Source organism: Giraffa tippelskirchi, chromosome 9, assembly GCF_054371585.1.
Source record: "Giraffa tippelskirchi isolate mGirTip1 chromosome 9, T2T-mGirTip1v1.2.pri, whole genome shotgun sequence".
Taxonomy (NCBI): domain Eukaryota; kingdom Metazoa; phylum Chordata; class Mammalia; order Artiodactyla; family Giraffidae; genus Giraffa; species Giraffa tippelskirchi.
This window is the reverse complement of record NC_137283.1, coordinates 5921550-5934809: the sequence shown is the minus strand read 5'-3', so window position 1 is coordinate 5934809 and position 13260 is coordinate 5921550. Positions and strand designations below refer to the sequence as shown.

The window sequence follows — 13260 nt, the reverse complement described above, 5'->3', positions numbered from 1 at the left end:
TAAAATGTGGCTATATCTTGGGGCCACAAATCATGTCTCAATAAATTTCAAAGGATTAAAATTATTTTCTAACATTAATACATTTGAAATGAAAAGCAAAATAAGATGATGAGGAAATTCTCTTATGTTTAAAAGTTAAATACAGTCCTAAGTAACTCATGAATCAGAGAAAATTATAACAGAAATTAAAATACATTTTGACTTGCATGATAATGAAAACACTACATATCAAAACTTAAGCAATGTAGCTAAAACAGTGATCATGAGGCAATTTGGAGCTTCAAAACAAATACATTAGTAACAAAGAAAAGATGAAAATTATTGAGCAAACTCTATCAGGAAAGTATATAAAAACATCAAACTCAAGAAAGCAGGAGGAAGGAAACAAACAAAAGTTAACACAAGACAAATATTTGATAATCAACAAAGTTTCTTTGGCTTAAAAAATCTACTAAAATTGATAAACCTCTGACAAACCTGATCAAGAAAAAAATATTAAATGTATACGTTTCTCCAGTAGGTGCCTTGTCTTTCATTTTATCTCAAACCATTCTCCTTACATCCCCAAATCCTAAAAACATTTTCTTTTCTATCATCTTCTGGACATTATAATTTCCCATAAATTATGAACAATACCTCATCTACCTGGAGTAATTTGAGGCAGATTTAGGACCTGGAAAATTAGAATTATCTCATTGTTCTACATTTCTATTTCCTTCCAAAATGTTTTTTTCAATAAAGCTTCTACAGAACAAAACAAAAACACAAGTAACCCGAACTTAAGGAGTGTGACAACAGCTTCTCCTCCTAACCTCCACCACTTGTCAGAAATAATGGCTAGTATGAGATAACCCCAAAACAGGCTGGGGGGTGGAGGGGTGTGAAGAAGAGTATCAAGAAAAGAGATTTAACAAATTAAATAACAGATAATTAGCCACAGAAAACATATCAGTTAACTATATAAAACTTTTAAGAATTGCCATCACCTTAGTGATGAATAATTTACTCAAATCACTGAAAAAATTTAAGATTAACATGAGTAACTGCATATATACTTACAGTACCACCTACTATTCTTCCTAGTGGATACCATGCTCTTTCATCAAACCAATTTAAAAATTCATAAAACCCATGAGACGCAAGATGATGTGTTGATCTATAGTTAAACCTAGAGAAAATAGGAAAAAAAGAAATGTTATAAAACTTGGTTTACTAGAAAGAAATAGCTCTAGCTTTCTAATACTATACTTTGATATTTAACTCTTTATACATAAATCTATGGCTATATAAATATATCTTTCATAACAATTTTTCTCAAACCTGAACAGATTATTTTCTAATAAACTGGCTTATACCTCTAAAAATAACTAAAAACAGAGCCCATTCTCCCCCCAAAAAGAAGTCTACAAAACCAGTAATGATCAAATTAACATTTGGCCATTGCTTGGGGGTACAGATGGTACATAGCTATGCATCTGAACAAAAAAAGTGACGGTATATAACATTTACCAAATCTTCAAAGATGTCAATGACTCTCAAAAGATTAAAAACCACTAACAGAATACAGCACCAAAATGAAGCTTGTACATTCAATATAACTGCTTTCAATTCTTGCTTATTTAACTTATATGCAGAATACAGCATGCAAAATGCTTGGCTGGATGAATCACAAGCTGGAATCAAGATTGCCAGGAGAAGTATCAACAACTTCAGATATGCAGATGACACCACTCTAATGGAAGAAAGTGAAGAGGAACTAAAAAGTCTCTTGATGAGGGTGAAAGAGGAGAGTGGAAAAAGCTGGCTTAAAACTGTACATTCAAAAAACTAACATCATGGCATATGGTCCCATGGCAAACAAAAGGGGGAAAAAGTGATTACAGTGACGGATTTTATTTTGGGGGGCTCCAAAATCACTGTGGATGGTGACTGCAGTCACAAAATTAAAAGGTGCAAGCTTGCTCCTTGGAAGGAAAGCTATGACAAACCTAGACAGGTATTAAAAAAGCCGAGACAGTACTTTATCAACAAAGGTCTGTAAGGTCAAAGCTATGGTTTTCCAGGTAGTCGGGTATGAATGTATATGAGAATTCAATCATAACGAAGGCTGAGCACCAAAGAATTGGTGCTTTTGATTTGTGGTGCTGGAGAAGACTCTTGAGAGTCCCTTGGGATCAAACCAGTCAATACTAAAGGAAATTAACCCTGAATATTTATTGGAAGAACAGACGTTGAAGCTCCAATTCCTTGGCCACCTGATGTGAAGAAGTGACTCACTGGAAAAGACCCTGATGCTGGGAAAGACTGAAAGCAAAAGGAGAAGGGCGGCAGAGAATGAGATGGTTACATAGCATCACCAACTCAATGCACATGAATGTGAGTAAATTCCAGGAGATAGTGAAGGACAGGGAAGCCTGGTGTGCTGCAGTCCATAGGGTTGCAAAGAGTTGGACACGAGTTAGCGACTGAACAACTGTAACTCTAAAAATCACAGAAATAAAGAGTTAAGTTATAAATAACCATGGGAGATGAACTGTAACTGTACTGTAAAATAAGAACATGACCTTAACGAATGAGAATTTTGATCAATGAAAGACAAAATAACAAAGAAGAAGAAATGAGATGGAAGAAGTCACAGTCCAAACTGCAACCTGAAGTAACTGCAAACTACGGTGTGTGTGTGTTGTGTGTACCTGTATATGTGTGCATGCTTGGGTACTGGAAGGGGGAGAGTTGAAGAGGCAATATTCAGGATGGTTTATGTTTAATATAAAGTTGTTGAGGGCGGGAGAGAGACAAGAGAAAATCCTGCATCAACCTCAGGGTAATGAGCAATAGGAACTGCTAGGCAGGTGGATCATTGACCATTGCCAAGCAAGGAAGTGGGCCTCAGGGGTATCTCCAACACACACAGCCAAGTAATTTAAAGAGTGGAACAATGCTTTCCAGATGAACAGGAAATCCTCATATCCAAAATCAGCTTGATATATCCTTCCCAACAGCAAGTCACAACTTTTCAATGCACGGTCACTAGAAACAAAAGACTGTAATATTTTAAGACAGATTTGATCCAATACAAAATAAGCACACATCCAAAAATCACACGAGAAAAATACGCAATATGAAAACTAAGCATCAAAATCAACCAACGGAAGAACTAATACCAACAGACATAAGAATAACTTCAGAAGTAAGATAAGCCACACAGCCTGAAAGGAAGTATAACCAAGAGGTTTAGAGTACAAGTCTCAGAATCATACTGCCTGGGTTTGGATATCCTGCTTCCACACTTACTAGCTATGTGACCCTGGCTGGGCAAATGGCTTACATTCTCTGTGGCCTAGTTTCTTCCTCTGTAAAAAAGGAATAACAATTGTACCTATGTCAGTAAGGTGGCTTTGATAAATAAAAAATATAATGTCCCTAAAGCACCCAGAGGCTACTGTTACTATTACTGTGAAATAAAGTATAGTTAAAAGCACTATTTGAGTTTTTGAATGTCAAATTAAAAATAAGCTAAATATTAAAAAGGTTAAAGATGCAAAGCAAATTAGTAACAAGATAAAAAGTGTCTTGAGAGGTGGCATTTGAAAAGATGGCACAGTAGGTGACAGCAGCCTTTATACCCCCAATAAAAAATAACAGACAGCTATCCACAAAGGAAAATATTTACAGGAAGCTCAAGTAGAACTGAGATCCTACAGCAGCACAGTGATGCAAAGGATGGAGAGCAACCACACAGACGGAAGAAGGATCACTAGGGTGACAGGCTTAGCTGAGACATCTGGAGACAGCCAGGATCAACGAAGGGTGGAGGCCATCAGTATCAGCCACGTGGCAGGTACCCCTGCACTCCCCATGGTCTGCTCTGTGGTCAACCTAGGCAGGCTTTTTGACTGAGGACAACAGCACCCATGACAGCTTTCACAAAGGAGGACCCCGTAAGTATTCATCAGAGCAGACTCCAGTGGCCTGCTCTACAGAGGACAATAGCTTTCACCAAAAGTCATCACTGCCACAGGGCCCCTGGAGAGGGAGATGCTGCTATGTCCTTAACAAGAAATACTTGCTGCTGCACTGCCCCAGGACTAGGGCTGCCATGGTCCCACAAATACTCTGAACCCCAGAACCACTGTTAAGTGCTTACACTTCAGATTCCAGCTTTGCAGCCGCCTGAGCTTCAGATCCCGGCTCCACGGCTGGCTCGACAAGTGCCTCTGCTCTGGGCCCTAGACCTGCAGCTGAGCCACCACTGCCTGCGCTCTCACTCCCAACTCCATGGTGACTCCACAGGCATTAGCCAGTAACACCACAATTAGGAGGACACCAGCGAGCTGGACCAGGTGCCAAGAAAGATTTCCTTGGCCACAACAACTTGCCATGGGAGAAAAAAAAGATCAGAAGGTCCCCAGAAGCCTTTACAGCCCCACGGACACTTGCAGCCTGCCTTGGCCATTGAGAACCTCTGCAGTCTCCACTTAAACTCAGCTGTTAGGACCGCACGAAGATTACACCCCTGGATCTTCCCCAGGGTAAGAACTGCCAGTATATCCGGCTGTCACTCTTGCACTTACCTACAGGTGAAGGTCTTTCCCCACCAAAATTATTCCATAAAATGGGCAGATACAAAGGTGGCTTAGATGGTAAAGAATCTGCCTGCAATACAGGAGATCCAGGTTCAATCCCTGGGTTGGGAAGATCCCCTGGAGAAGCGAATGGCAACCCACTCCGGTATTCTTGCCTGGAGAATCCCATGGACAGAGGAGCCTGGCAGGCTACAGTCCGTGGGGTCAAAAAGAGTTGGACATGGCTGAGTAACTAACACACTATACAAAGTAAGGCTACAAGAAATGTTAAAAAAAAAAAAAAAAAAAAAAATCAAGAAAACATGACAACACCCAAGGAACACAATTATTTTTCAGTAACTGACCACAGAGAAATAGACCTTGTCTCAATGAAGACATCAAAGTACTTGTTTCAAGGAAGCTCAGCAAGCTACAACAGAGCCCAGATAGACAACTCAACAAATCAGGAAAATACCACATGAACAGAATAGGAAGTTCAACAGAGACAGAAATCATAATTAAAAAAAAACTAACAAAACCAAAGAGAAATATTAGAGCTAATTAAACTAATAAAATGAAAAAGAAAATGCAATAGAGAACATTAATGGTAGACTTGAACTAGCAGAAGAATCTGAAAACCAGAAGAAAGGTTACTTGAAACTATCAAAGCAAAGGAAAAGAAAAGTAAGTGAAAAATAGCCTACATCAACTGTAGGGCCTCATCAAGGGTAATGATTGCATTATAGGAGTTCTAGAAGGAGAGACAGAGGTAGGAAGGTAATTTAAAGAAACAATGGCTTAAAACCTTCCCAAATCTGGAGAGAGAAATTGAGTCATCCTGGCATGGCCCCTTTCATATTCAACTCACACAGGACTTCAATGAGAAATAACCTAATAAAATTATCAAAAATCAAAGACAAAGCGAGAACTCAGAAAGCAAGAGGAAAGAAACTCACACGAGACCCCACATAAGGTTATCCGATTTCTCAGTAGAAAGCTTGCACCAGAATAAGGGATATAGATTCAAAGTGCTAGAAGGAAAAAACTGCCACCTAAGAATACTCAGCAAAGCTAACCATCAGAAAACAACATTCCCAAACTAAAAAAAGAGAGCGAGAAAGAAAATTTGCAGGAGTTCATCACTACCACACCTGCTTTACAAGAAATGTTAAAGGGAGTTCTACAAGCTGAAATGACAGTAATTAGTAACATAAAAACATATACAGTATAAACTCCCTGGTAAGATATGGACATAAGCAAATTCAGAATATTCTAGTACTGTAATGGTGTGTAAATCACTTAACTAGTATAAAGGTTGAAAGACAAAATTAAAAATATCTGCAGTTTCAATAACTTATTAAATACAAAACAAAAAGACTGACATAATGGCTTAAAGTTGACTGTTATGTTTTATTTCAACCTCAGGGTAGTCAGGAAGCAAAAACTTACAGTAGTAGATACAAAAAGAAAGAATACCACTAAGGAAAACTATCAAATCACAGAGGAAGATAGCCAGAGAAGAGAGGAACAAAAGAACTACAAAACAATCATCAACAATTAACAAGTTGGCAGTAGTTAAGCCTTTCAGTCAGTCAGTTCAGTTGCTCAGTCCTGTCTGACTCTTTGCTACCCCATGGACTGCAGCACACCAGGCTTCCCTGTCTATCACCAACTCCCAGAGCCTAGTCAAACTTATGTCCATTGCATTGGTAATGCCATCCAACCATCTCTACCTATCAATAATTACTTTCAATGTAAACAGATTAAATCCAGTAATCAAAAGACATAGAGTAAGTAAATATATTAAAAATACAATATCCAAACACATGCTGGTAGAAACTCACTTTAGCTTTAAGGACACACACAGCCTGAAAGTGAAGAGATGGAAAAAGATATTCTATACAAATGGAAAGCAGAAGAGACCAAGACTGGCTATACTTTTATCAGACCAAAAAAGAAAGAACCCCCAAATTGTAACTAAGATAAAAGGTCATTCATTATATAATGATAAAGGAAATCAATTCATCAAGATATAACAACTGAAATAGATAGCAATGCAATAATAGTAGTGGGCTTTAATATCCTACTTTCAAAGAACAGATGAGAAGGAGAATATAAAGAAGGAAATATAAAGTAGTGGACTTGAACTACACTTCAGACCAAATGAATCTAACAAAAAGCATTCCATTCAACAGTAGAACATACAGTCTTCTCAAGTGCACAGAGAATATTCTCCAGGATATTTCATATCAGTTCAGTTGCTCAGTCGTGTCCAACTCTTTGTGACCCCATGGACTGAAGCACACCAGGCCTCCCTGAGCACTGCCAACTACCAGAGTTTACTCAAACTCATGTCCATTGAGTCGGTGATGCCATCCAACCATCTCATCCTCTGTCGTCCCCTTCTCCTCTTGCCCTCAATCTTTCCCAGCATCAGGGTCTTTTCAAATGAGTCAGCTCTTCGCATGAGGTGGCCAAAGTACTGGAGTTTCAGCTTCAGTCATCAGTCCTTCCAATGAATATTCAGGACTGATTTCCTTTAGGATGGATTGGTTGGATCTCCTTGCAGTCCAAGGGACTCTCAAGAGTCTTTTCCAACAAATTCAAAAGCATCAATTCTTTGGTGCTCAGCTTTCTTTTATAGTCCAACTCACATCCAGATTTCATGTTAGGTCACAAAACAAGTCTTAACAAATTTAAGAATGAAATTATATTGAGTATCTTTTCTGAGCACAACGATATGAAATTAGTGATCAATAAGAAAGCTAGGAAATTCACTAATATGTGGAAATTGAACAATATTCTCCTTAATCAATGGGTCCAAAAAAAAAGAGACAGACTCAAATGGAAACACAGCAAAATGTAGCAAAAGCAATCTGTGAAGTTTATAGCAATTAACATCAACATTAGAAGAAAACAGATCTCAAATAAACAGTCTAACTTTATACCTCAAGGAACCAGAAAAAGAATAAATTATGCCCAAAGAGCAGAAATAAAGAAATAAAAATCAGAGCATAAATGAATGGAGACCAAAACAAAACAAAACAAAACAGGAAAAAAGTTTTATTCCACTTTTTAAGATATGGCTAGACTAAGAAAAAAGAAGACAAAATCAGAAATGAAAGAGGAGAGGATTTACTCGGTGGTCCAGTTGTTAAGACCCTGAGCTTCCAATACAGGGGGCACAAGATTGAGCCTTGGCTGGGGAACTAAGATCCCACATGCCACATGGTAAGGTAAAAAATTTAAAAGGAAAAAAAATAAGAGGAGAGATTACAACTACTACCACAAATACACAAAGGATTTAATAATAAATAAATAATATTTACTTTTTAATAATGTTTATTCTTAAATATTATTTAATAATATTTTTAATATTTAATTAAAATTATTTTAATTATTTAATAATTATTTTAAAATAATATTTAATAATATTTATTTTAATAATATTTTATTTAATAATAAATAAAAAGGATTTAATAATTGCAAAAGATTATTATTAACAATTATATACAAACAAACTGGATAACCCACAAGAAATGGACAGATTCTTAGAAACAACCTATATAAAAGACTGAACCAGGAAGAAATTTTAAAAATCTGAATAGTGCTCGCTTCGGCAGCACATATACTAAAATTGGAACGAAACAGAGAAGATTAGCATGGCCCCTGCGCAAGGATGACACGCAAATTCGTGAAGTGTTCCATATTTTTAAAATCCCTGTAGTTAACACCGACTACATTGAAAGGGGCCTATAGATCTTGAAAAGTATAAGCAGGAACAAGGATCTATCTGAAACTGAACTGACCCCACACTGCTCACAACAGCTCCAGAGAAAGTCCTGGATATATTTTTACTATTATCATTTTTTTTAATTGTTTAAAAATTTTTATCTTTTTTATTTAAGTCCTCTATTACACCTTTAATTTTCATTTTTATAACCCACTATTACCTTGCAAAAAAAAAAAAAAAGACCCTATTTTTAAAGCAAACTGCATACATATATCGTATACTTTTTGTGATTTTGTTTTCTTTTTTTCTTTTATATTGTATTTTTTAAGAGTCTAACCTCTACTCTAGATTTTTAACCTTTGTTTTACATATTTGATATCAATTTTGTACATTTAAGAACCCAATCTTTAGGACCCATTTTTACTCAGGAGTGTGATTACTGGCTTGATTACTCTATCCCCCTACTGACGCTCTTTCTTCTCCCCCAGGGAACCTCTATCTCCCACCCTCCTCCTTCTCTTCTCAACCCAATTCTGTGAATCTCTGAGGGTGTTCTGGGCACCGGAGAACACTTCGGGAACAGAATACTGCCCAGATCTCTCTCTCCCCTCTTGATTCCTCCCTTTCTACTCATGCTCACCTCTATTACCTTCCTCCCCCCTCTCTATGTATCTCCATGAACCTCTCTGAGGGTTCCAGACTGTGGAGAGCACAGAGGGAAGTGCTTAGTGGCTAGACTGCTCTCTCCACGTTTGAGTCCCCCTCTTCCCCTCCTGGTCACCTCAACCCCCCCTCCCCCACTTCACCTTTCCATGTAACTCAGTGAACCTTGCTGGGTATCCCTCACTGTGGAGAATCTTTTCACCATTAACCTAAAAGTTTTATTATCGGTGCTGTATGGATGGAGAAGTCTTGAGGCTACTGCAAGAATAAGACTGAAAGCCAGGGGAAACATTAATTAATAAGAGATCATCCAAAAGCCTCCACACACACACTGAAACCAAGCTCCACCCAAGAGCCAGTAAGTTCCAGAGCAAGACATAGCACGCAAATTCTCCAACAACGCAGGAACATAGCCCTGAGCATCAATATACAGGCTGCCCAGAGGCACACCAAACCCAAAGACATCTCAAAACTCAATACTGGACACTCCATTGCACTCCAGAGAGAAGAAATCCAGCTCTACTCACCAGAACACCGACACAAGCTTCCCCAACCAGGAAACCTTGATAAGCCACCCGTCCAAACCCACACAGAGTGAGGAACCTCCACCATAAAGAGGAACTTCAAACTACCAGAATACAGAAAGGCCAGCCCAAACACAGCAATCTAAACAAGATGAAAAGGCAGAGAAATACTTAGCAAGTAAAGGAAAATGATAAATGCCCACCAAACCAAACAAAAGAGGAGGAGATAGGGAATCTATCTGAAAAAGAATTTAGAATAATGATAATAAAAATGATCCAAAATCTTGAAAACAAAATGGAGCTACAGATAAATAGCCTGGAGACAAGGATTGAGAAGATGCAAGAAATGTTTATCAAGAACCTAGAAGAAATAAAAAGGAGTCAATATAGAATGAATAATGAAATAAAGGAGATAAAAGACACTCTGGAGGGAACCAACAGTAGAATAACGGAGGCAGAAGATAGGATAAGTGAGGTAGAAGATAGAATGATGGAAATAAACGAAGCAGAGAGGAAAAAAGAAAAAAAGAATCAAAAGAAATGAGGAAAACCTCAGGGACCTCTGGGACAATATGAAACGCCCCAACATTCAAATCATAGGAGTCCCAGAAGAAGAAGATAAAAGGAAAGGCCATGAAAAAATATTTGAGGAGATAATAGTCGAAAATTTCCCTAAAATGGGGAAGGAAATAGTCACAGAAGTCCAAGAAACCCAGAGAGTCCCAAACAGGATAAACCCAAGGCGAAACACCCCAAGACACATATTAATCAAATTAACAAAGATCAAACACAAAGAACAAATATTAAAAGCAGCAAGGGAAAAACAACAAATAACACACAAGGGGATCCCCATAAGGATAACAGCTGATCTTTCAATAGAAATTCTTCAGGCTAGAAGGGAATGGCAGGACATACTTAAAGTAATGAAAGAGAATAATCTACAACCCAGATTACTGTACCCAGCAAGGATCTCATTCAGATATGAAGGAGAATTCAAAAGCTTTACAGACAAGCAAAAGCTGAGGGAATTCAGCACCACCAAACCAGCTCTCCAACAAATGCTAAAGGATCTTCTCTAAACAGGAAACACAGAAAGGAAGTTTAAAGACGAACTCAAAACAACAAAGTAAATGGCACTGGGACAATACTTATCTATAATTACCTTAAAGTCTACAAACAATAAATGCTGGAGAAGGTGTGGAGAAAAGGGAACCCTCTTACACTGTTGGTGGGAATGCAAACTAGTACAGCCACTATGGAGAACAGTGTGGAGATTCCTTAAAAAACTGGGAATAGAACTGCCATACGACCCAGCAATCCCACTGCTGGGCATACACACCGAGGAAACCAGAATTGAAAGAGACACGTGTACCCCAATGTTCATCGCAGCACTGTTTACAATAGCCATGACATGGAAGCAACCTAGATGTCCATCAGCAGACGAATGGATAAGGAAGCTGTGGTACATACACACAATGGAATATTACTCAGCCATTAAAAATAATACATTTGAATCAGTTCTATTGAGATGGATGAAACTGGAGCCCATTATACAGAGTGAAGTAAGCCAGAAAGAAAAACACCAATACAGTATACCAATGCATATATATATGGAATTTGAAAGATGGTAACCAAAACCCTATATGTGAGACAGAATAAGAGACACAGATGCATAGAACAGTCTTATGGACTCTGAGGGAGAAGGTTAGGGTGGGACGTTCTGAGAGAATAGCATTGAAACATGTATATTATCATATGTGAAACAGAACACCATTCCAGGTTCGATGCATGAGACAAATGCTCAGGGCTGGGGCAATGGGATGACCCAGAGGGATGGGACGAGGAGGGAGGTGGGAAGGGGGTTCAGGATGGGGAACACATGTAAACTCATGGCTGATTCATGTCAATGTATGGCAAAAACCACTACAATATGGTAAAGTAATTAGCACCCAACTAAAATAAATAAATTTATTAAAAAAAAAAATCTGAATAGACCAACAACAAGAAAGGTGACTGTTGGGGGCTTTTGATTACTAATTTGAAGAAAAGTCTAGGGCCAGATGGCTTCACTGGCAAATGCTACCAAACATTTAAAGAATTAATGCCAATCCATCTCAAACTTTTTCAAAAAAATTAAAGAAAAAGCACTTCCAAAATCATTTTAAAGGCCATTATTACCCTGATACTCAAGTCAGACAATACAACAAGAAAACTACAGGCCAGTGCCCTTGATGAACAAAGATGCAAAAATCCTGAAGAAAATACTAGCAAGTTGAATTCAACAGCACATTAAGAGGATCATGCACCATTATTAGGGGCTGCCAGGTGGTGCTAGTGGTAAAGAATCTGCCTGCCAATGCAGGAGACCTAAAAGATGCAGGCTCAATCCCTGGGTTAAGAGGGCATGTCAACCACTCAAGTATTCCTGCCTGGAGAATCCCATGGACAGAGGAGCCTAGAGTCCACAGGGTTACAAAGAGTCAGACACGACTGAAGTGATTTAGCACAGAGCACACCACAATTAACTGGAACTTATCCCTGGGAGTCAGGAATGGTTCAACATATGAGAATTAATAAATGTGATCCCATATTAACAGAATGAAGGGTTAAAATCATCTAATCATCTCAACAGATGCAAAAAAGGCATTTGATAAAATTCAGCATTCTTTCACAACGAAAAGTAAAAAAGTAGGTATAGAAGAAATTTACCTCAACATAATAAACGCCATATATGACAAGTCCATAGCTAGCATCATACTCAATGGTGAAATGGTGAAAGCTTTTTAAGATCAAGAACAAAACAAGAATGCCCACTCTCACCCTTCTATTCAACACAATACTAAAAGTCCTAGCTTTAGCAATTAGATAAGAAAAAGAAATAAAGGGCTTTCAAATTGGGAAGGAAGAATTTAAACTGTCTGCAAATGACATGCTCTTATAGACAGAAAACTCTAAAAACTTTACCAAAGATTCAAAAACAACATTAAAAAAGCAGCTGCATTTCTATACACTAAATATGAATTATCTGAAAATAATTAAGAAAGCAATACCATTTACAGTTGTATGTTAAAAAAAAAAAAAAAAATCAGTAAAATACTTAGGAATACATTTAACCCAGGAGGTGAAAGAGTTGTACAGTACAGGTACAGTACAGTATACAGTACAATGAAAGACGATAAACGAAGACAAAAGCAAATGGGAAGATACTCCACGCTCATGGACTGGAAAAATCAGTATTGTTAAAATGTCCATATATACAACATTGTAAATCAACCATACTCCAATAAAAAAAATTTTTTTTTGAAGTCCATACTGCCCAGAGCAATCTACATATTCAATGCAATATCTATAAAAATTCCAATACTATTTTTCACAGAAACAGAAAAATAACCCAAAATTTGCATGGAATCCCCAAAGACCCTGAATAACTAAAACAAACTTGAGAAAGAACAACAAAACTGGAAGCATCAAATTCCCTGATTCCAAGCCATGTTACAAAACTATAGAAAACAAAACAGTATGTTACTGGCAAAAAAAAAAGAGAGAGAGAGAGAAGGAGAACACTGGAACAGAATACAGAGCCCAGAAAAAAACTACTTTTACAGTCAACTAACCTTCGGCAAGGGCATCAAGGACAAACAATGACGGAAGACTCTTCCACAAACGGTTGAAGTCTTCAAGTCTCTTCAACAAATGGTGTTAGAAAACTGGATATTACATGCAAAAGAATGAAACTGGACCCTTATCTTATACCATACAAAAAAATTAACTCAAA

At 37.6% G+C, this 13260-nt stretch overlaps 1 protein-coding gene and 1 non-coding gene across 7 annotated transcripts in view; one reads left to right on the top strand and one right to left on the bottom strand.

Annotated features, from left to right (window-relative positions):
* Nucleotides 1–13260, bottom strand: part of STT3B (STT3 oligosaccharyltransferase complex catalytic subunit B) — a 107920-nt gene that overhangs the window by 50695 nt on the left and 43965 nt on the right. For 5 of the 6 annotated variants that reach the window (XM_081526971.1, XM_081526970.1, XM_081526974.1 and 2 more), the window contains exon 2: nt 1060–1168. In XM_081526971.1, the coding sequence (XP_081383097.1) occupies nt 1060–1168 (109 nt within the window). Of the gene's footprint in view, nt 1–1044; nt 1169–13260 lie in introns of all 6 variants that reach the window. The other variant, XM_081526972.1, reaches the window with a different exon arrangement.
* LOC145522167 (U6 spliceosomal RNA) lies at nt 8173–8279 on the top strand. Its single transcript, XR_014065965.1, has one exon. It is a non-coding gene; the product is annotated as a U6 spliceosomal RNA (small nuclear RNA).